The sequence below is a fragment of the Drosophila gunungcola genome, assembly GCF_025200985.1.
Source record: "Drosophila gunungcola strain Sukarami chromosome 2R unlocalized genomic scaffold, Dgunungcola_SK_2 000004F, whole genome shotgun sequence".
In the NCBI taxonomy this organism is placed as follows: domain Eukaryota; kingdom Metazoa; phylum Arthropoda; class Insecta; order Diptera; family Drosophilidae; genus Drosophila; species Drosophila gunungcola.
Window position 1 is genome coordinate 5,477,235 of NW_026453167.1, and position 20,606 is coordinate 5,497,840.

Sequence of the window (20,606 nt, forward strand, 5' to 3'; positions counted from 1 at the left end):
AAGTGGACGTGAAAGTGGGGAGTGGGCGGGGATAGTGCCGGGTAACGGGGCGCATGAATGTCGAGCAACGTAAGCCGCTTACGAAAGCTCTCGAAAAAGGGTATAACAAAGTATTAATAAGTTTCCTTACTAGATAGTTTCCACACAGTTTTTCACTAGTTTTCATGCCCCTGAAGCAGTACCGTACTCTCCTTTGTTTATAGGAATTTTTGTACCATTTCCCTGTTTCGCTTCTCTTTTTCGAAAACTGCTATTTCGCTGCATTGCCGTCTCAGTTGTTGATGTCAATCTCCACTGTCGTTGTTGTTGTGAAAGGTTATGAATGAAAAGCTTTTTTAATTCAGCTCTGCTCGGACCCTCGGGTAATTTTCACGAGTGCTTTCATTGCTCGGGTCCTTAGTGCTCTTTTCACTGGCTCTTATCTACTCAAAAGATGGGGACACAAAAAAGTGAAAGGCGAAAGCAGGTGACAAATTAAATTTGGGGGACGTTGATAGTTTGGTATGCTGAATTCTTAGAATCATAAGTTTAATTTGAAATGTAAAATATAATTCATAACTAATGTATAATACTTATACTGCTAATAAACTGAGCCTGTTCAGAGCAGGTTTTTAAACCAATAGCATCTTAAAACGTTTTATCAGCTAAAAAGGTAAAGACTTTTAATCTAAACACGCAACTTTGTTGTTTCAAATTATAAATTGCTACGCAAAATATTAAGATTAAAAATCTAGAACTATCGAAAAAAGGTAGGCAGTATATTTTAAATGTTGATGTTTTTAGTAGGGACAATACCATAACTATTTTCTAAATAGTTACTGGTCTTACTGTACGTATATATTTTTGCCATCCCAGATTCCATAAACATACACAAGTGATCTACATTCTGGTTCCAGTATCTGATAGTACAAAAAGCTTTTTTTTAACTTTTTGTCGCTCAGAAGAGAGGAAGCGTAAATAAAGAGAGCTCGAATAACTGTTATAGTACCTTATAGCGCGATCAGCTGTGATCTTGGTCAAGCAAAGCAAGAACCTTTTTCGCAAGCATGCTTCCGCAGCAGAAGCGTGCGAAGGAGACAGCACGAGCGGGCAGTTTGAAGCGGCAAGCAAACAACAAAAAGAGAGAACGCTTAATAATTGCTTTGGGTGTGTTGTTTGTGTGCGTGTTGCGATCGCAGCGTCGATCGCTGCTCATAAATAAAAGCCGCATCCGAACCACTTTGCCAGCCAGTGTGCGTTTTGGCATGAAATGTTATTGTCGCTCCTCCGCAGTCGCTCGCTTTTCTTTCAGTGCTTCGTTTTTCCCAAATCCCAGATACATCAACCACGCGATCGAGTGACTTGTTTAACAAATGCATCTAAAGGCAGCCCATTAAGTCGCGACTAGTTATATAAAGGGCGGAAAAAGCGGAAGAATTCCATAAATTAATTTCGAAACTGCTTGAACTAATTTGCCTACATTAAAGCTGGCCAAAATGAGTGTCGAAAGGTAAAAAAAAAACAAATCAAAACAAAATACAACAAAAAATGTGATTGTTCGAGCATTTGTGTTAAACACTGTGTCCACTCATCAGCATTTTTTGCGAATTTTCTGTCTGGCCAGCTAAAAATACACCCTTTGACTTTAACCCCAGCAACCATAAACAAGTTTCCAAGTTTCTGCGTTCAGTTTTGTGCATTTATGTTGCTAGGGTCCAGGCAGAAGGTTCTGAAGTACTCCTAGTGTGAGATTAGGGTCAGTTTGTTGGGCACCCGTCGATAAGGGCGTTTCAATGCCACCTAATAGTCGATTTCCCCCTAAAAAATAGGTCTTATCTGTACATTACTAACTGCTAAGCAGATCTGTCTAAAAATCTTCGGTACAAAGTATTCAGTGATCAATGAAGTGGTGCCAAGCGAAAGATTTCCGTTCAATTACCTCACGAAATGATAATAAATAATACACTTTACTGTATATTATTTCCAAAAAAAAGAGATTAGATACGGGTTATTTACCAGACAAAACACGTGTTGAGTAAAAACAAAAGTACTTTTTTTCGCGCTCAGATAAATTTATATACTTATTTTTTCGCGCTCAGATAAATTTATATACTTATAATATAATAATAATAATAAACGTGTACAGACGTTATTTTTACCTTATCAAATCTCACGATGAGTTGAAATATTCCAAGCTGATTACCACATCAATCAATGAACAATTTACATGCCTTAATTGAATGAAAATTATTTTGCCTTCTTAGGGAATTTAAGTCTTTCAGTCTACATGCATTAAAGATAAATATTGATTGATTTGTTATTACTCATCTGGAGTATGGTCGCAAATTGTGAAATTGCTCTTCTGTTTGCTTCTTGCCCCTACTTCGGAAATTCCCTAATTGGATTGGTTAACCTCACCATTAATTGGTGATAAGCCTAGTGCTTTCGTTTTAAATTACCCTTAACCAGTTACCGAGATTTCATGGTTTTCGGGCCTTATCTTATCTTGCTTTTTTTGGCATCTGGCTGAGCTATTAAATTCCGTTTAGTTATTACGTATACGCCGGGTAGACCGGAACTACCATGGCAACAAATGATGAAACTAATCCTTGATTGAGTGCTGGAGATGGCGCCATCAGCTGACTGCCTCTGCCCGCTTTTCCACACCGATTGCCCCAATTAAGCCAAATCATTTGTTTGCTGGCCATTCGATTGGCAGCCACATGCTCGCAGATGATTGTTTTATTCGAGTGTGTCCCGATGTGCCATAAATTATCTAATTTGTGGTGTCAACAGTGGGTGAGCATCTCAATTTATAGAATCCATACAGTCGTGGAGGCAACTTTTTCAATTCACACATCAGCATATTGATGGGCAAACAAAGTAGACTTGGACTTCAGTCACGCCGATTGATTGTGATTGGAAAGCTTACGCTGTGAATTTGTGGATTATTAACCTATTATCGTATTTAAATGGAAGATATCTAGGAATTATGAGGGCATTATATTTTGTTTGTTGTTAAGCTTGAAGTTTGTTTTGGTATATTGAACCATTAATTAATTTCCTCCATGTATAAATTTCTTTTGTTTTTGAAATTTTTCGTTCAAAATCTGTTTACTTTATTTAATTTTTTTAACATGCATATCACGATTTTCGAATTAAGGTATGGACTGACCAATGTTATGAGTAAGTTATAGATGTCCAAGGTTTGCAGTTTTGTAGATCAAAGACAATACAAATGGGAAATGGCAAATATTATAGGCCTATAACTGCCACTTTGTTTTATTTTATTGCAAAACAATTTGGCAAACTGCTGATTCCCAAAATATATTGCTACTTATTCAATATAAATAAGAATGTTTGATTCGGTTCATTAAACGTGACTCCATATTGACCTTGCAAAGCGATAAAACCAAATACATTAACATTATTTAAGCAAGTGAAACACAAGCAAAACAAAAGCTTCCAAGCGAAAGAGCGAGAGAGCAAAACGCTGACAAAATCCAACCTCAAATCGCAGAGCGTTTTTTTTTTTTTTTTCTTATGTTTTTCTTATCGCAGCGCCAAAACAAACTGAAAACCACAGCTGGTTCCCAAAAGTGACGTATTTTCCGCTCTCCGTCGCTTTCTTATCAACTGTTTTTTTATTTTTTTGAGAAATGAGTCAACTATAAATTGACCGGATTAAAGTGCAACAAAACACGGTAAAAGTAACAATGGGGCAATGGGAATGGGAATGCAACTGGATTGATTTGAGTGGCGTGTGAAAGGGTTGCCCGCACTACCGATCCGAAGTGCTCCCAAGTGCCCATGAATTGCCAATAATTGCAACTCGTTAAGCCCATTAAGGGGCTAAAGTGTCGGAGTACCTTGACAATAAATGCACCTTATTGCGGAATATTTTGTGTTACCAAATATTTGTATACTTTATCTTAAAAAAACTTAACACAATATTTTAAGTTCACAGCTTAAAAGGGCGTAAATGTAGGGTTAGGCAAATCTTAACTAAGTGTGAAATCGGTTCGTTATTATTTTTTACAACTCATTAAAGAAACAAACTATAAATATTTAACAGCTTTTTTAGCCATGACACGTTATAAATGATTTCTAAATCTTGTTATGTTCTTTATTATTGATTGATTTCTTTTTTTCGTCTAATCACAATTATAGAGATGAGGAATATCTCAAGTTTGTGCCCCACTCAATGTCCTATCATGTGGTTCCAGGAGCAGAGTTTCAATGCAAACTGGGTAATCACAATTCCAGAAAACTTTCAACAATTGATGAGCAGGATGACGACGTGGCCAATAGAAGAGGAATGACGCATCAGGTGAGTTATTGGGGAAACAAACGAAGATTTTTATAAGCCTTAATGAATACTTCTATCAAAGTTTTGGTTTTCGACTAATTCAGAGGCAAACTTTACAAAGAATCGAACACCTTCAATGCCAATTAGACAAATATTATATATAAAGTATTAAAATGACCTCAAACAAAACTTCACATTTAAATTATTTAGGGCCCTTATTATTTAGCACAAAAAACGTACAACTATAATCTTGTCAACCGCTTGTCGAACATCGGACATCTCTGGGGTTTCGCCAAGACATGGCTGACAGATACTAAATATTCCGTGAAGGACAAAATGATAAGATACGCAATTGAACTTTCTTCGCGGAATGATTAGAAAACGCTTCTGTTGGGGGCTACATGTGGCGGACATGTGACGGAGCCTCTGGAATTGAGTCGAATCGAATGAATGGCAGCAAATGGCCCGAAATGTCGTTCAATTTCAGGCGGTCCAGTGTGTGTGCAGTTTGCAGGCGTCACAAATTGAACTGAGCTAACACTATATACATATAGTGATCAATGGGCAGCGGTCACAGATCGTTTGTCACTATCAGCGCAAATCAAAATAAAGTTGTCCGTGATGCAATTGCAACTTCAATTGATGTCAATTGTTTGGCGGGCACGGCAACATTGACGACATGATCGGTAGATTTGATTAAATTTATGCAGCTCTATAGAAATATCATTCTTAAATGTCGATCGGGAAATACAAAAAAAAATTAAATATAAAATAAAAAATATGCTTAAAATATTAACTCTTCTGATTATTAGACAGCCAGAGAAAAACCCCATAGTTAAAATAAAACATTAAAATATTTGAATGTAACATTGTTTTTCAAAACATAAACTTACTTAAAATAAACTTAAAATATTTCAACATCTAAACCAATTTTTTTTTATTTAAAACTTAATTTTTCCATACACAAAATAAAAATGAAAGTTTAACAGTTTCATCAGTAAAACATTTAATTAAAGTGAAAATATTTGGATTTACCATGATTTTTCTCTGGTTGGAGAATTGTGCACGCTTTGAACTTAAATATTAATCTGTTGATCTATTGATCTCATATCAAATATATCTTATTTTGTATTTTTCTTTCAGATTTTGGCCACTTGTGCAGTTCTTTTACTTTCAGCTGGCTGTGGCATGCCCATTGGATTTTCAGCCATTTTGCTGCCCCAATTGACGGATACTAATAGCACGGAGATCCCCATAGATGTGGAAACGGGCTCTTGGATAGGTATGTGTAACCAAAACCATTTTTGGATTTCGAAAACTTTTTAACTATTGAATATTTTACAGCCAGTGTCCATAGCTTGGCCACCCCCTTTGGATCGCTGATGTCAGGACCTTTGGCGGATTATTTGGGTCGCCGCCGGACCTTGATCATATCAGTAATTCCCCTTTTGTTGGGCTGGAGCACCCTGGCGATTGCCAAGAGCATCAAGGTGGTGATCTTTGCCCGATTCCTGTGCGGATTCGCCACCGGAATTCTAGGTGGACCTGGACAGGTGAGTGACTGCCGAATTCATTGGCATTGGTCCAAGGGGTTCGTTCACATGGGGCACTCGCAATACCCGGAACCACAACGTATACGTGATTTGCCGACTGACCCATTAACCGTAATCGACGGAGCCTTGAACTCCCCGCAAATGGCAATCCCACAAATGGGGAACGTGGCAAAAAAAGAGCAGTGGTGACAGGTGGACAGGTCGTCAATTGGCCACTTGACGACGCCGTAGTCTATTGTCCCGGCTTCTCCGGTCGCTTCCATTGTGTCTACGCTAATAATGCGCCGGCTGTTTATTTACGAGTATCTTATGGATATGTCCGTGACTTATCTTGCGGCCAAAGTGATAACGATAGTCATCGTCGTCATCGCTCCCGGACTTTAAATGGCCAGCGCATCATTTGCATGATGAACATAGCTAAGCAAAAGCTTTCCGCACACACGCCAAGTAGTAGTTCCGGATTCTTGACCTTAGTCTATAATAACGTTGATGCAGCTTATGGGTGTTTTTCGGGGTGGGTGGGCTCTATACGGGTGGCTGGTTGAATGGTTGAATGGTTGAATGGATGAATGGATGGGTGGTTGGCTGGATGGGTGGTTGGCTGAACTGGTGGGCGTCGTCGACTTGTTGCGCGTGTTCCCCGGCGAGTTTCGTTTTCATTAATGGTTCGCTGACTGACGTGATTTACGATTTTATGATTACCATCCAAGAGTTCCCAGAGATTAAGATGTTGATGCTTTTGTGACCCTCAAATAGATCAACTTGTTTTGCTGGCGAAAGTTCTAGCTAAGTTCAGGGGCAAGACATTTAAGGAAATAGTTTCGTTTAACATTACATTTGGCTTTATGAGCTCTGGAGACTCAGGAATTTAATTAACTTATTTGGAAGGCCTTTAGGCCATGAGTTATTGTAAAGGCTTTTCAGCATAAACGTATATTTATTATTTGATACTTATTCCTAAGTTTCTTTATATGAATTGAAAAGTAAATTTGGTTTATGAGGTTGATTTTGATAACGATAGTATCTGTGTTTAAATTGTAGCACAGTCTTCATAATTGAGATGTTTATGCTCTTGTGGCCCTGTATTTCATGAAATTGTTTGTTTGAAAAGGTTTGTCTTGTGTGATTTTTGTTAGGAAGTAAAACCCAAAATTAAATCAATGTTAAATATAAATTCTTTAAGTAATTTTATTTAAGTTCTTGTATTCTTCTCCTTTTAATGTTTTTTATAAAAGTTAATAAATAAATTATTCTTAACGTTTATAAAGGTAAAAGTAATTTTATTTTAGTTCTTGTGCTCTTTTCGTTTAAATATTTCTTATAAATATTAATAATAAATTATTCTTGGCCTTTTTCAAGGTCTACATTGCGGAGACGGCGGAACCGAATTTAAGAAGTCTGCTGATCGGTGCTCCGTACGTGGCCTACTCCTGCGGAATCCTGCTGGTCTACTCCCTGGGGTCCATGATGTACTGGCGGAGTGTGGCATGGTGCGCCAACATCCTGCCCCTGCTGGCCATGGTGTCCATCTCGTGCATCCCGGAGACGCCGGCCTGGCTGCTCCGCAATGGCTACGAGAAGCGAGCCATGCAGGCACTCACCTTCCTGCGGGGCAGTGAGATCAGTGCCCAGAAGGAGCTGAACGACATGACGCAGCGACTGGCCAAGGAGCGGGTCACCACCCGGACCAATGAGAACATCTTCCAGCTGTGCTGCCAGAGGGTGGCCATTAAGCCGCTCGTAATTGTGATCGTGTTCTCCCTGCTGCAGATGTTCTCCGGCACCTTCATCGTGATCTTCTACGCCATCGACATGATCAAGGACTTCGGGGCGGAACTCAATCCCAAACAGGCGGCGATAGGAACAGCTGCCGTCCGTGTGGTATGCTGCATGGTCTTCTGCGTGATCCTGATCTTTGTGCGCCGTCGCAGGATTATGATCGTGTCGGGCATCGGTTCTGGGATGTTCTGCTTGGCCTTGAGTGTTTATCAGTATGCCAGACACGGTCAGCCGAAAATGTCCTACGACGTGATGGTAGGCGGCGGTTGCCTCTTGGGCTACATCATCTTCAATACGGCCCTGATGGTCATGCCGGGCATCATGATCGGAGAGCTATTCCCGGCCAGAATCCGGGGTAGGACGGCAGGTGGAGTGTTTGCTTCGATGAACGTGGCGCTCTTCATCTTCGCAAAGTTTTTCCCCGCCTTGCAGGCTTTCCTTAGAATGCGTGGAGTGTTCCTGGTGTTCGGAGTGTCCAGTTTCCTGCTGACTGCCTTCATGTGCATGTTCCAGCCGGAGACGAAGGGCCGTAGTTTGGAGCACATCGAGGACTACTTCAACGGGAACAACTGGCTGTGGTTCCGGCGGGATCGTGGCTATAAGACGGTCAACCTGCAGACACTGCAACCGCTCAAGGCCATTCGGGGGACGGACGCATAATCCGAGGGGGGTTGCTAGCTTTAAATCAGGTCTTAGCTTAGCTAGATTTAGAAATACTCGTAGCTCTAGCCGCAGTGCCTCGTAGTCGTTAGGCTCCCCCGATATTCCAGTGTGTCCCTCAGCTTGGCCACTACGACAGGAAATCTTCAAATGTTAAGTTTGTTAGTTCAAATTGTGATCGCTATGCTTTAAATTGTGTCTAATTGTTAACTAAAATTATGATTATTAATAAAAATCTGATTAAATTATGCGTGGTATTTAAAAGTTTTTTTTTATTTTCATCTTATAAGCAACTTTCTTAAATATATATTTTTTAACTTTTCCAATTCTCACTCAAATCCTGGATGCAGCTTAAAACTGGGAACATTTACTAGATAGCTATTATAAAAGGAATTTACAGTTATTTGTAAAATCGTTGCAATTTTTGAATATATCTGCCTAAGTTGACAATTCCATTTTCACAAACAGCAGCTCTAAACTGGGAACAGTTTGTTGATAACTATAAATAAAGGAATTAACAGGCATCTATGACATTCTTGCAATTTTTAAACAAGTCTGCCGAATGCTGACCACTTTATTTTCACAGGCACTTTTTTAAATGTGGCCTAAGGCCATTAGCTAAACTATAAAGAAGTTATTTGAATAAAATGAAGGGTATTCATAGTTAAATAAGTAACGGTTATTTGAAGAACAAATACTAAAAACGTTTAAAGCCAAATACTTGGTATGTTTTGTTGCACGTACAACGGTCACTCTAATTGAAGAACCTGCGGCAAATCAACAAGATGAATAGCGTGAGTTGAAATATTTTACATATTTTAGAAACATAAACGAATTATAAATGCCTGCAGGAACTGAAGAGCAAGATTGAGAGTTGCGCCCGAACTGCGGACACCTTTACGCGTCTGTACTACGCCTCCGTGGACAACCGGCGACATGTAAGTTGAAATTCCCCAGAAAACCGGCATTTTCAACAGAAAACGAAATAAAACAAATGATTTCACCTGCAGCAAATTGGTCGCTTATACCTGGATAATGCCACCTTTAGCTGGAACGGAAACGGGGCCACTGGTCGCGAGCTGATCGAGCGCTATTTCCTGGAGCTGCCCACTTCCAGCCACCAGATGAACACCCTGGATGCGCAGCCCATTCTCGATCCGGCTGTGGCCAACCAACTGACCTACCTCATCCTGGCCAGCGGCACCGTCAAGTTTGCCCACCAGTCGATCCGTAACTTCCAGCAGACCTTCATCGTGACCGCCGAGAACGACAAGTGGAAGATTGCCTCCGACTGCTACCGCTTGCAAGAGGTGATGCTTTAGCCAAGCACTCGCACTCATTTGTTATACATAAGCATTAAAGTTAAGCTACGTAGTTACGTTCTGTAACCGTAACGAGTTTATTTACATTTCTAAGCACTTATGAATAGACTGACTACCTATTTGTCCGCCTCTGTCTTGGGTTTCTTGCTGGCCGGCTCATCGGCGGGCAGTTTCTCGGAGAAGATGGCCTTCGGTTGCGTCTGCTTGTAGGCAGGGGCTATCCAGTAGGGATTCTCGGCCGCATCCTTGGCAAACTTTAAGATGGCCTCCCTGGGATCCTGGTCGTCGTCCACACGCTTGCTCAGGCCAAGGTTGCGGATGACGTAGGAGGAGAGCGTGCCACCGGAGCTGGCCACGCGACCGCCCTGTCCGCTGGTGATGGGCAAGTCCGGCCGCTTTGACTTGACCGGATCCATGCGCGCCTTCTCCATGCGCTTGCGCGAAGTGCGCGACTTCTCCTGCCGGAACAGAGGCAGGGCATGCGGAGTGATGATCTGGGAAACTCCCACCATTTCCATGGGCTGCCTCTTGCGATGCGTCTTCACCACGCACAACTTGGCTCCGCGGATGCTTCGCTGTTCGTCATAATAGCACTTGATAGTTCCATTGCCGCAGCTCACGAACAGTTGGTTGAGTTTTGGGTGCCACAGGGTCTTCACCACGTGCGAGCCGGACACAGGGATGCGCTGCACTTCCTCGTAGCTCTTGGTGCTATAGAAATACAAGTTCGCTTCGGTCTGGCCTTTGGGCAGCGATTCGCCGGTGACCAGCATTCGATCGTCCGGACTGAAGCAGCAGTCTGTCATGTCGTAGCGGGAAAACAGGTTCGTCCAGGTGTGAAGCGGCTGCTTGAACTGCCGCAGATCCCACAGCTTCATGGTCTCATCGTTGCTCCGGGTGGCCAGCTGCTGGCCCATGTAGGAGAACACAATGGATGTGATCTCGGAGCCCTTCTGGTGAGCCTCTCGCACGCAGTGCGTTGTGTTCACATACATCTTGCGCGTATCCCACGTCTGTATGGATCCGTCCACACATCCCGCTGCTATGAGAGTGGCGTCCCTGTTGAAGTTGCACGAAGCGGCGTTGGTGCGCAGTCCTCCCTGCGCCCGCGTCTTGATCACCTGCACCTGCTCCTTGGCCCTCAGTCCCTGCCAGATGCGCAGGGTGCCATCCAGGGCAGCCGTTAGGAACTGCTCCCGGTTGAAGGGATGCCAACAGCCCGAGGTAAGCTGCGCCACATGTCCCTTGGTTCGCGACATGTCCGAGATGTACTGGTCGCCCTTGCAGCACTCCAGCTTCTCGAAGCCATCGCGATCGAGCACCTTGGCCTGGGCGTTGCCGGAGATGACCAGGATCATGTCGCCGGTCACGGAGTACTGGAGCGAGCGTATGGGATGGTTCTCGCACGGCTGCAGCTGCCGGAAGCTGCGCATGCCGGAGTCCATGCCGGCAAAGTCCCAGAAGCACATGTCGTAGTCAATGGAGCCGGAGACCAAACGGGCGCCCGAGGGATCGCCGGCCAGTGCCAGGACAGCGCGCGATCCGTGCTGCATCTGCACTTCGTGCGTGTAGGGTATCCTCTTGGCCAGGCTCTGCTCGTCGTCATTGTCGGAATCCTCATCGGAGGAATCATCATCTGAATCTTCGGCTTTGGCAGGCTCCTTGGTGGATTTGTCATGTTCCTCCGCAGCAGACGGGGGTAGAGGTCCTATAACGTCCTCTTCCTCCTCAGCTCTCATATCCTCCTTCGCCTCCTCCTTCTTTCGGTCCAATCCTGGACGCGTAATCCTGGCCTTTTCGATCTGCTCTTTGATGTCGAACACCTTGGCCGCCTTGCGCCCGAATCCACTGATGCCCATCACCTCCTTCAGGTGCTGGCTCTCCAGATCCTCGGCCACATCCTCGATTTGTCGAATCATCTGCACTTTGTCCATTTTCTTAAATCCGCCACCACTCCCACTAGCTTCAGATGATTCCTCCTCATCTTTCTTTGTGGTTTCGTTGGATTTTGTCTCGGCTGGCGGTTTATTAACATTCAACTGGATTTTTCCAAAGGATATTTTACCACGTTGCATGGCTTATGGCTTTTACACTGTGCTCTTAATTAATATAAGTCAATTTCTCTAAAGTTTCCCTCTGAACAAATGCGGCTATTTTGGTAAACAAAAGTATGGTGTGGCCGTTTTTAATATATAAACTCTGCTTTGGTATTTAAAGAAAAAACAGTATATATGGAAAATACTACGGTCACTCTGGTGTGGTTCTCAGCGGCGTCTAACCTAAAATTAGGCGCGCAGTGTTGTTTTTTGTCGGCCGAATTTATTGCAAATTGTAGACAATTTCGCAAGGCGGCGTAATATATTGTTGATTTGTTAAGTTATTTGTGCAGTAGAACCGCAGAATGACGGAATCGCTGGAGTACAATGACATAAACGCCGAAGTGCGCGGTGTCTTGGTGAGTCGCAAATTTCGCCTGTGGTTTTGGCACATTTTGGCTGATTTTCCCTTTTCCCACGCAAAAGTCTTCCGGACGCTTGAAGCTGACCGACCAGAACATCATCTTCAAGAACACCAAGACCGGCAAGGTGGAGCAGATCTCGGCGGACGACATAGACCTGATCAACTCGCAGAAGTTTGTGGGCACCTGGGGACTGAGGGTGTTCACCAAAAGCGGGCTGCTGCACCGCTTCTCGGGATTCCGCGACAGCGAGAACGAGAAGCTGGGCAAGTTCATCAAGGAGGCCTACTCGCAGGACATGGTCGAGAAGGAGATGTGCGTGAAGGGCTGGAACTGGGGCACCGCCCGCTTCATGGGCTCCGTGCTGAGCTTCGACAAGGAGTCGAAGACCATCTTCGAGGTGCCGCTGTCGCACGTTTCGCAGTGCGTCACCGGCAAGAACGAGGTCACCCTGGAGTTCCACCAGAACGACGACGCGCCCGTCGGCCTGCTCGAGATGCGCTTTCACATTCCGGCCGTGGAGTCGGCCGAGGAAGATCCGGTGGACAAGTTCCATCAGAACGTGATGAGCAAGGCCTCGGTCATCTCGGCCTCGGGCGAATCCATTGCCATATTCAGGGAGATCCAGATCCTCACGCCTCGCGGTCGCTACGACATCAAGATCTTCTCCACCTTCTTTCAGCTGCACGGCAAGACGTTCGACTACAAGATACCCATGGACTCGGTGCTGCGGCTCTTCATGCTGCCGCACAAGGACAGCCGGCAGATGTTCTTCGTGCTGTCCCTGGATCCGCCCATCAAGCAGGGCCAGACGCGCTACCACTACCTGGTCCTGCTGTTCGCCCCCGACGAGGAGACCACCATCGAGCTGCCCTTCTCGGAGGCCGAGCTGCGCGACAAGTACGAGGGCAAGCTGGAGAAGGAGATCTCGGGGCCCGTGTACGAGGTCATGGGCAAGGTGATGAAGGTGCTCATCGGGCGGAAGATCACCGGACCCGGCAACTTCATCGGGCACTCCGGCACGGCGGCCGTGGGCTGCTCCTTCAAGGCCGCCGCCGGATACCTGTATCCCCTGGAGCGGGGATTTATCTATATCCACAAGCCACCACTACATATCCGCTTTGAGGAGATCAGTTCGGTGAACTTTGCCCGCAGTGGCGGCTCCACGCGCTCGTTCGACTTTGAGGTGACGCTCAAGAACGGCACCGTCCACATTTTCTCCTCTATCGAGAAGGAGGAGTACGCCAAGCTCTTCGACTTCATCACACAGAAGAAGTTGCATGTCAGCAACATGGGCAAGGACAAGAGCGGCTACAAGGACGTTGACTTCGGCGACTCGGACAACGAGAACGAGCCGGATGCCTATCTGGCCCGCCTCAAGGCAGAGGCCCGCGAAAAGGAGGAGGACGACGACGATGGCGACGATTCGGACGAGGAGTCCACCGATGAGGACTTCAAGCCCAACGAGAACGAGTCCGATGTGGCCGAGGAGTACGACAGCAATGTGGAGAGTGATTCGGACGACGACAGCGATGCCAGTGGAGGCGGAGATGGCGACAGCGATGGGGCCAAAAAGAAGAAGGAGAAGAAGGCCGAGAAGAAGGAGAAAAAGGAGAGAAAGCACAAGGAGAAGGAGCGAATAGTAAGGAAAATTGATTATCGATTATCAATTGCAGCATATACTAACGTCTCTTGTATTTCACTAGAAAAAAGCCAGCAAGAAGAACAAAGACACCGGCAAACCCAAGCGGGCCACCACTGCCTTCATGCTCTGGCTGAACGACACGCGCGAGAGCATCAAGAAGGATAATCCGGGCATTAAGGTCACCGAGATCGCCAAGAAGGGCGGCGAGATGTGGAAGGAGCTGAAGGACAAGTCCAAGTGGGAGGAGGCGGCGGCCAAGGACAAGCAGCGCTACCAAGACGAGATGCGCAACTACAAGCCGGGGGTCGGCGATGGCAGCGACAACGAGAAGGCTGCCAAGACGGCCAAGAAACGCAAATCGGAGCCTTCGCCCACCAAGAAGGCAAACACCTCCGGCAGCGGATTCAAGAGCAAGGAGTACATTTCCGACGACGATTCCACCAGCTCCGACGACGAGAAGGGCAAGTCCAAGGGCAAAGAGCCCGCCGGCAAGAAAACTAAACCAGCATCCGATGGCGAGGACAAAAAGAAGAAGGCCAAGAGTGAAAGCGAAGCGGAGGAGAGCGAGGAGGCCAGCAATGCTAGCGATGAGAATGATGATGATGAGGAGGATGAGGAAGTGGAGGCCAGTGATTAGGCCAAAAAACACAACGCAACACAACGTAATTCCATAAACACACGCCTCACACACCCATACCCCAAATCTAGTTTACATACGCCTAGTTTTAGTTAACTGCTGCCTGTTGGATACAGACCCAAAAGAGTTTATTTTCCAATCAAAACTCAGCAACAAATTAAAAAGAATTGATAATTGCCCATAATGATTGCTATTTATCGGCTAAACTCTCGGTTGACTTGTTTTCGCTGCCACCGAAATGACGCCAGTCATCAGTCACTAATCGTATTTTAGAATCGGCAGTTATGGCCACGTTGAGAGATCTCTTCCTTTGGATCGTGATGTGGTACATTTCGCAGGCACGTCCTCTATTTATCTGGCTTCGATTATAAATCAATTTTTAGCTCACACACCAGGTCCAAGGAGTTGCCAAGTTCACAAACATTGAGTGCTTGAGTGTGGATGAAAGCTTTGCCACCGTTTCCCAGTGCCGTTTGTATGCCGTCAAAAGGGATGTGGTGGAAATGAGCCTGAGGGCCCATATTTTACACTGGCCAAAAGCACCAATATCGGTAAGCATGTTTTTTTTTTCCTACAGAATTCAAGGGTTTTTGGTTCACTGGTTTTTGGTTCATAAATGTTGTAACTTTAATTATACCCTTGCAGAGGGTATTCTAATTTCAGCTAATTTCATAAACATTTTACAATTATGGTTTAAAAATCATTCCAATCAGACGACTATATCATATAGCTCTCAAGGAAACAATCTTAATATTACAAAAAATATACTTTTAAAAATGTAACTTCTATAATTTTTATTAAATTTTTTTTTTTTGGAAATAATAGTTTAGATCTACGATTTTAATATAATTCAAATCGGAAAACGTTATCATATAGCTGCCATAGGAACGATCGAATAGTTGAACTGAAAATCATATTAAACATAAAGCCATATAAAAACATTTAGTTTTTGGAATAGTTTCAAGGGTATATGAACTTCGGCTTACCGAAGTTTGCTGCCTTTCTTGTTTTAAGATAGCTTCTTTTATAATTTATAAGCAGTTCTTAAGACTGAAAAATCTATTTATTTATATTAAGCAATAACTCAGCAACAAAACTATTATTTAGAGTTTTTTTGATATAAAAGGTGGTTGATAGGTTGACGTTGTTGACCGACTTCCTTGTCGGTAGTCCCGATCCTCGACTTGGCCAGCAGATCCTCAACATCGTCATATAGCTCCTCCTTCTGAGCGTTCCGGTTGGTTTTTGTGGGAAGCTCCTCGTTAGACGTCTTGGAAATCTTTGATTTACGTTTCACACGGTGATTAAGGATGACCGATGACTCGAGCAACTTGATGTTCTTCTCGACCAGATCATTCAGGGATTGAGCTGAGTGCAGTTCGGTGGTGGCCCTTGAAACGCCCACCTGAGTCCCTTCGAAATCATCACCGTTGACGCCCAATAGGCTGCCAACGGGACTGGAGTAGCTGGACAGATTCTGGGCTGATGTACGGACCGAAGAGGGAGCCGAGTCTGGATCCTCCGATGCCGCAACTCCAGTGGCCTCCACCAAGTCCCCTGACTTATCTGTGCTCGATCTGGACCAGAGGTGGGACACAAAGGGCAGCGCATTGGTCTGATTGCGGGACAAGAGCTGCGTCATCCAAACGTAGACATCGTCGAGGAGCTTGTCCTGGCCGCGGTGCAGAAAGTGATCGATCTGCTCCTGGCGCCTGGCCAGCACTGGACTAAGGACGGCATCGAAGATCCAGACATTGGCCGCGGGAGCGGTCAGGACGATCCACAGGATCAGAAAGAATTTGGTGGGCATGTAGAGCGGCAGCCACGACAAGAAGGTGTCGGCCAGCACCTCGAAGGTGACCAGGAATGCGTACACTACCCAGTACTTGGCCCAGGCCAGGAACATCGCATCGCCGTTGTTGAGGGTCTTGTAGGTGTGCCATGCTGGTCCCAAAGTGCCATACACGAAGAACAACAAACGCGAGAGACAGCTGAGCAAACACATTTCGATGTGCATTTAGCTCTTTGCTTATCCTTATGGCCAAAGTATTAATCTAGAATAAATGGTTAGACTAATGTCTGTTCTTTCGACGACAATTCGGAATTTTATGCATGTGATGAAACAAAATTTGGCAGTTCACGAGCGTTGTGTGCACAGAAAACCTTTCGCTTAAACTGTTTCAAAAAATCTAGTGATAGATTATAAGTGAAAAGCAAAGCCTGCCTAACTTAAAACCCTATAACATACTTATTGATCGATAATTCAGGGACCATAAATCACGATTTAAGAGTTCACTTCGGATTGGTGGTAAAATAACTTTTATAGTTGGATTTTTAATAATGCATAAGAATTATATAATGATTTTTTGTATAACAATTTTAACACAATTGTTCTCGATTTTCTTTTTAGAAATCAAATGTGAATTTGATTCGTTTAATTAAATTCAGAGCGTAACCACTATTTCACATTTGATTTCTAAAATAAGAATCGATTATAATTTGTTAAAATTCATATAAAAAATCTTGACGAATCCGGAATAACAGTTATTTAATGATTTTATAATAAAAATCAAAAATATAAATCTAAATAAAACAACTTTTGAACGACGTAAAATATATAAAACGTAAAACTCACTTAACTTAAAGTCAATAAAATATATATAATATTTTATAATATTTCTGCAGATGCGCATGCAACTATTAAAGAAAGCCAGTGGCTACAAACCTTTTCTGTATAACATCTGCCAGTCGGATGTGTGCGAGTACTTGGAGAAACGAAATCATCCCTTTATCAATATCATTCTCAACAGTTTCGTCAATAGAACCAACATCAACAAGTGCCCAATACCAGTAAGTTGAATTTAAGCCTAAAATTCTATTTATACATTTTCTTTTTTACAATTTTTTTTCAGCCTGAAATTATATTGGAGCACTTTCGTTTTCCGGTGAAGGTATTGGACATGATGCCCCTCCCATCTGGGGACTACGGCCTATTCACCACCTTCAGTTTCGGCCAAAAGGAAAGAGCCCAGGTTAAGGTTTATTTCACACTAACCGAATATCGCTAATAAAGCGATGCACATGGGCCGAATATTTGTAATAAACATCAGTTGCGGTGCAATAAACCAATTAATAAATTTGCAATAAAATGTTAACTGGCCGTTAAAGAGCTTTCGGATTTGATTATCCCTTTGTTATCATAATAAACGGATTTTAATTAAAATTATTAATGAGTGCATTTTATTTGAGTTTAATATGTATAGATGGTACGGACACGTGGAAATTGAATTTATTGATTTTATTATTATTAATTTCTGGCTGTGCCAAGGTCAGGATCATTGGCATTCTGATTCAGATCGCCTTTCAACCGAAATTTCTTTCACACACAGACCCATTTGGATTCGACTAGACCCGACTTTATGACCCTGCCCACAGCTGAACGCTCATGACATTTCGGGTAGGCATTCAAAAAGCCATCAAGAAAAGGTTCCCATACCATTCGCAGACATTTCGGCAATCGAAACCCAAACTCCAAATCAATTGTAATTGTGTCTAATAAATGAAATGTTGACGGAAATAACGCAGAAAATAATGGTGGGCAATGAACGAACGTTACGTGTTCGATTGTAAAAGGCAAAAAGGCAAAAATCACAATTACCAGCATGCATGCATAATTAATTTGTGGGTCAATTGCAAAAACTTGAACTTCAATTCAAGTGGCTTTGGCTCTGAGCTCCACTGGGGTGTCATCTTTTGGCACATCGCCTAGGAAGTAACTTTTTGTGGCATTTTGGGATTTGCATAAATGCCGCCAATTAATTTTGTTATGCAAATTAATGACAAACAATTAGCGATGCGAGACAAAGCCGATTTATTAATTGCACATTATTATTATTATTGTCATTTTTTTTTTTTTTACAAAATATGTAAATGTAAATATTTATTTGGCACTCTGTTTTGCGGGTTGTGCTGTTCGATGCTGTCAATGGCAATGCGCGCTTTATCGCTATCGCTGATTAACCCAAATTTAAATGGAGCTTACCCCAAGCCTTTCATCTGAGAAGTGAGAAAAGTGCGGCCAAAGGCTAAGGAACTTTGGTAAGAAGCTAATGACACCTCGATGTGGGTGCAGGCAGCTGATGAAATTATCATGAAATGTAAATGATTAAGCATTGCACTGGGGAACTCATTGTGCATAAAAAACACGAATTTTAAAGAAATTAGAATGTCGATTATTTTCCCAAAACTCTGTTTAATTGAAAAATTAAAGGTAATTACGATATTTTTAAAAATATCTGAAGTAACTAAATTAAACACTATGCAAAAGTGCAGTTTTTCCTAATAAAATAAGCAATGTTTTTTATATGATAATAATAAACCTTGCATTTCTGGTACTTATTAATTATTTTTAATGCGCTGAACAAATTTTCTTCCTGTTAAACAAAATTAACGCTTGTTGTTATTTATTGATTAGTATAATTAAATTAAATACAGGAAATTAATAAAGTAATAAATTGTTTTTAAATGGTATACTCCTTTATTGGTTCTAGAATTTCTTTTGACCCCCATCGAGATGTTTTTAAAGCCGTAATAAACCGAATTGGATCCCCGAAAGATCATCGATAAACAAAATTGAAACAAATTGCTTTACAATGGATGACGAATGCGTCATTTACATTGCGGTTGTTATTGCGAATTTGTTGAATTTTGGATTTTGATCAAGATTAATAGTGTGCTAATTGCATTAAGATTGTTGCCAGCAGCATTCCCCCGAAAGTCGCAAGTTCGTTGCTTCAGTCTTTTGTTTGCGCCTGCCGTCCGCCGTTTGCAATTAATCAGCTGCATCCCCACAAAATCGGCACAAGTGTTATGCTTCGCTTTCAACAATTTATCGGACACAATTTTGTTCGCCAATTTGTAATTACATGGTGGGCCATTGGCCAACAAATTGCTACTGATCGTCGGATCATCGATTCCTGGCGCCGATCCATGAATCAATTAACATGCCCCGTCCTCTGGCATTGAACTTTTCTAATTGAAGATTAATGGAAAGACGCGCCAGACTGGCAGCTGCTTCTGTAAACTCCCCAAAACTGAATCACCACCAATCCGAACCGATCAGATCAGATTCCGCATTTAATCGGTGACGTTTGCAAGGGCAAGAAAACAAGTAACACTGTAGTTCACTAGTCTACTTGGCATGACCTGGCTTAATTCTCTTGCTGCGTCGCAAAGGTATGGATGGCTTATTGTCCCCCGGCTGTTGATCCTTCAATCTTTGGGTCAGATAGTCGATGATGTCGTGCTTGGACTCGCGGTCCAACCCGTCCAGCGGAATAGTTTGATTTGGGCACTTTCCAGATTTCGCCAGATTCTCTGAACAGATATTCATACACCTTTCGTGCCTTCGACGTTTGTCGGCCTCATCCTTTTCGATCTCGGCCATAAGATAAGTTAGTTCTTGCTTCAAAATATCGTCGTTGATTCGAGGTTCTTTTCTCTGTTCGTCCAAATCCCTGGGGATAACCGTAAGTACCAGTGGTAGTTGCATAAACTTGTGAAAATGCTTCCTAACGAGGACTCCATGCCAGCGAAAACCTCGATCAATAATTGGCTCGAGTTGCATCCATAACGTATTTCCCAATAAAGTTAAACAGATGATTGGTGCTGTACGGGGCACTGAACCACAGGCATATGGACAGGATCAGCTTGAGAGCAGCGTAATATGGCAGCCAGCCAATGAGGAAATCTGTGAGGACTCCAAAGCCCTGCAACAAGGCATAGATTACCCAATATTTTAGCCAGAGAACGATGAAATGCCTTTGGACCTGGCCTAAGGCTCTTAAAGTGGTCCAGCCGGGACACAGAGTTCCATAATATATATATATTAGACGCAGCATTCTCGAATGTCCCAATTTTACAGAAGAACTTCTTAAAATTGTACAGAATAAACAAAATAAATTTACAAAATAAAAACTTATATTTGTATTTGATAAAAGTACGTTTGCTGAGCTTGAAATATGTGATATGAATAAGCTGGGGAGACATTATATTCGTAGAATAGTTATTTTCTGAAAAAGATTTGGTTGAACAATGTGCCTACACTCAGAAAACTAAATTGCCTTAATTATAGGACAAAATTGCCTTAAAATTAGGAAAAATTGCCTTAAATTTGAGACTTCCATACAAAATTTAGGAACGAAATTAAAGGCAATAAATTTCTTGGGAGTTTTAAATAATGACTTCCTAAATTATTTGTTGAAT

At 43.0% G+C, this 20,606-nt stretch overlaps 7 protein-coding genes across 7 annotated transcripts; 4 read left to right on the forward strand and 3 right to left on the reverse strand.

Annotated features, from left to right (window-relative positions):
* Window positions 1-1,238: 1,238 nt before the first annotated feature.
* On the forward strand, window positions 1,239-8,528 carry LOC128254038 (facilitated trehalose transporter Tret1-2 homolog). The gene is made up of 5 exons (XM_052982809.1): window positions 1,239-1,489; window positions 4,150-4,309; window positions 5,432-5,570; window positions 5,633-5,841; window positions 7,201-8,528. Exons 1-5 carry the CDS (start codon window positions 1,476-1,478, stop codon window positions 8,278-8,280), a joined length of 1,602 nt encoding a protein of 533 aa, XP_052838769.1. The 5' UTR covers window positions 1,239-1,475; the 3' UTR covers window positions 8,281-8,528.
* Window positions 8,529-9,009: 481 nt separating this feature from the next.
* On the forward strand, window positions 9,010-9,727 carry LOC128254085 (NTF2-related export protein). Its single transcript, XM_052982899.1, has 3 exons — window positions 9,010-9,074; window positions 9,132-9,218; window positions 9,291-9,727. The coding sequence occupies exons 1-3, from the start codon at window positions 9,066-9,068 to the stop codon at window positions 9,600-9,602; spliced, it is 408 nt and encodes a 135-aa protein (XP_052838859.1). The 5' UTR covers window positions 9,010-9,065; the 3' UTR covers window positions 9,603-9,727.
* LOC128254084 (gastrulation defective protein 1 homolog) lies at window positions 9,637-11,765 on the reverse strand. Its single transcript, XM_052982897.1, has one exon. The coding sequence runs from the start codon at window positions 11,675-11,677 to the stop codon at window positions 9,719-9,721; it is 1,959 nt and encodes a 652-aa protein (XP_052838857.1). The 5' UTR covers window positions 11,678-11,765; the 3' UTR covers window positions 9,637-9,718.
* A 93-nt stretch (window positions 11,766-11,858) lies between these two features.
* LOC128253935 (FACT complex subunit Ssrp1) lies at window positions 11,859-14,526 on the forward strand. Its single transcript, XM_052982651.1, has 3 exons — window positions 11,859-12,057; window positions 12,125-13,702; window positions 13,767-14,526. The coding sequence occupies exons 1-3, from the start codon at window positions 12,004-12,006 to the stop codon at window positions 14,340-14,342; spliced, it is 2,208 nt and encodes a 735-aa protein (XP_052838611.1). The 5' UTR covers window positions 11,859-12,003; the 3' UTR covers window positions 14,343-14,526.
* Window positions 14,527-14,626: 100 nt separating this feature from the next.
* Window positions 14,627-17,548, forward strand: LOC128254035 (uncharacterized). The gene is made up of 4 exons (XM_052982805.1): window positions 14,627-14,659; window positions 14,726-14,893; window positions 17,028-17,192; window positions 17,255-17,548. The coding sequence occupies exons 1-4, from the start codon at window positions 14,627-14,629 to the stop codon at window positions 17,408-17,410; spliced, it is 522 nt and encodes a 173-aa protein (XP_052838765.1). The 3' UTR covers window positions 17,411-17,548.
* Window positions 15,361-16,549, reverse strand: LOC128253936 (uncharacterized). The gene has a single exon (XM_052982652.1). The coding sequence runs from the start codon at window positions 16,357-16,359 to the stop codon at window positions 15,442-15,444; it is 918 nt and encodes a 305-aa protein (XP_052838612.1). The 5' UTR covers window positions 16,360-16,549; the 3' UTR covers window positions 15,361-15,441.
* Window positions 17,549-19,533: 1,985 nt separating the features above from the next.
* LOC128254036 (uncharacterized) lies at window positions 19,534-20,355 on the reverse strand. The gene is given in 2 exon segments (XM_052982807.1): window positions 19,534-19,965; window positions 19,967-20,355. Coding segments are annotated over 2 exon segments (708 nt in total). The 5' UTR covers window positions 20,243-20,355.
* Window positions 20,356-20,606: the final 251 nt, after the last annotated feature.

Coding starts and splice junctions, on each gene's coding strand:
- LOC128254038 (XM_052982809.1), top strand. Junction 5,571..5,632: donor GGAAACGGGCTCTTGGATAG/GTATGTGTAACC, acceptor AATATTTTACAG/CCAGTGTCCATAGCTTGGCC. Junction 5,842..7,200: donor TTCTAGGTGGACCTGGACAG/GTGAGTGACTGC, acceptor GCCTTTTTCAAG/GTCTACATTGCGGAGACGGC.
- LOC128254085 (XM_052982899.1), top strand. Junction 9,219..9,290: donor CCGTGGACAACCGGCGACAT/GTAAGTTGAAAT, acceptor TTTCACCTGCAG/CAAATTGGTCGCTTATACCT.
- LOC128254084 (XM_052982897.1), bottom strand. CDS start 11,677: ATGCAACGTGGTAAAATATCCTTTGGAAAAATCCAGTTGAATGTTAAT.
- LOC128253935 (XM_052982651.1), top strand. CDS start 12,004: ATGACGGAATCGCTGGAGTACAATGACATAAACGCCGAAGTGCGCGGT. Junction 12,058..12,124: donor CCGAAGTGCGCGGTGTCTTG/GTGAGTCGCAAA, acceptor CCCACGCAAAAG/TCTTCCGGACGCTTGAAGCT. Junction 13,703..13,766: donor ACAAGGAGAAGGAGCGAATA/GTAAGGAAAATT, acceptor GTATTTCACTAG/AAAAAAGCCAGCAAGAAGAA.
- LOC128254035 (XM_052982805.1), top strand. CDS start 14,627: ATGGCCACGTTGAGAGATCTCTTCCTTTGGATC. Junction 14,660..14,725: donor GAGATCTCTTCCTTTGGATC/GTGATGTGGTAC, acceptor ATCAATTTTTAG/CTCACACACCAGGTCCAAGG. Junction 14,894..17,027: donor GGCCAAAAGCACCAATATCG/GTAAGCATGTTT, acceptor ATATTTCTGCAG/ATGCGCATGCAACTATTAAA.
- LOC128253936 (XM_052982652.1), bottom strand. CDS start 16,359: ATGCACATCGAAATGTGTTTGCTCAGCTGTCTCTCGCGTTTGTTGTTC.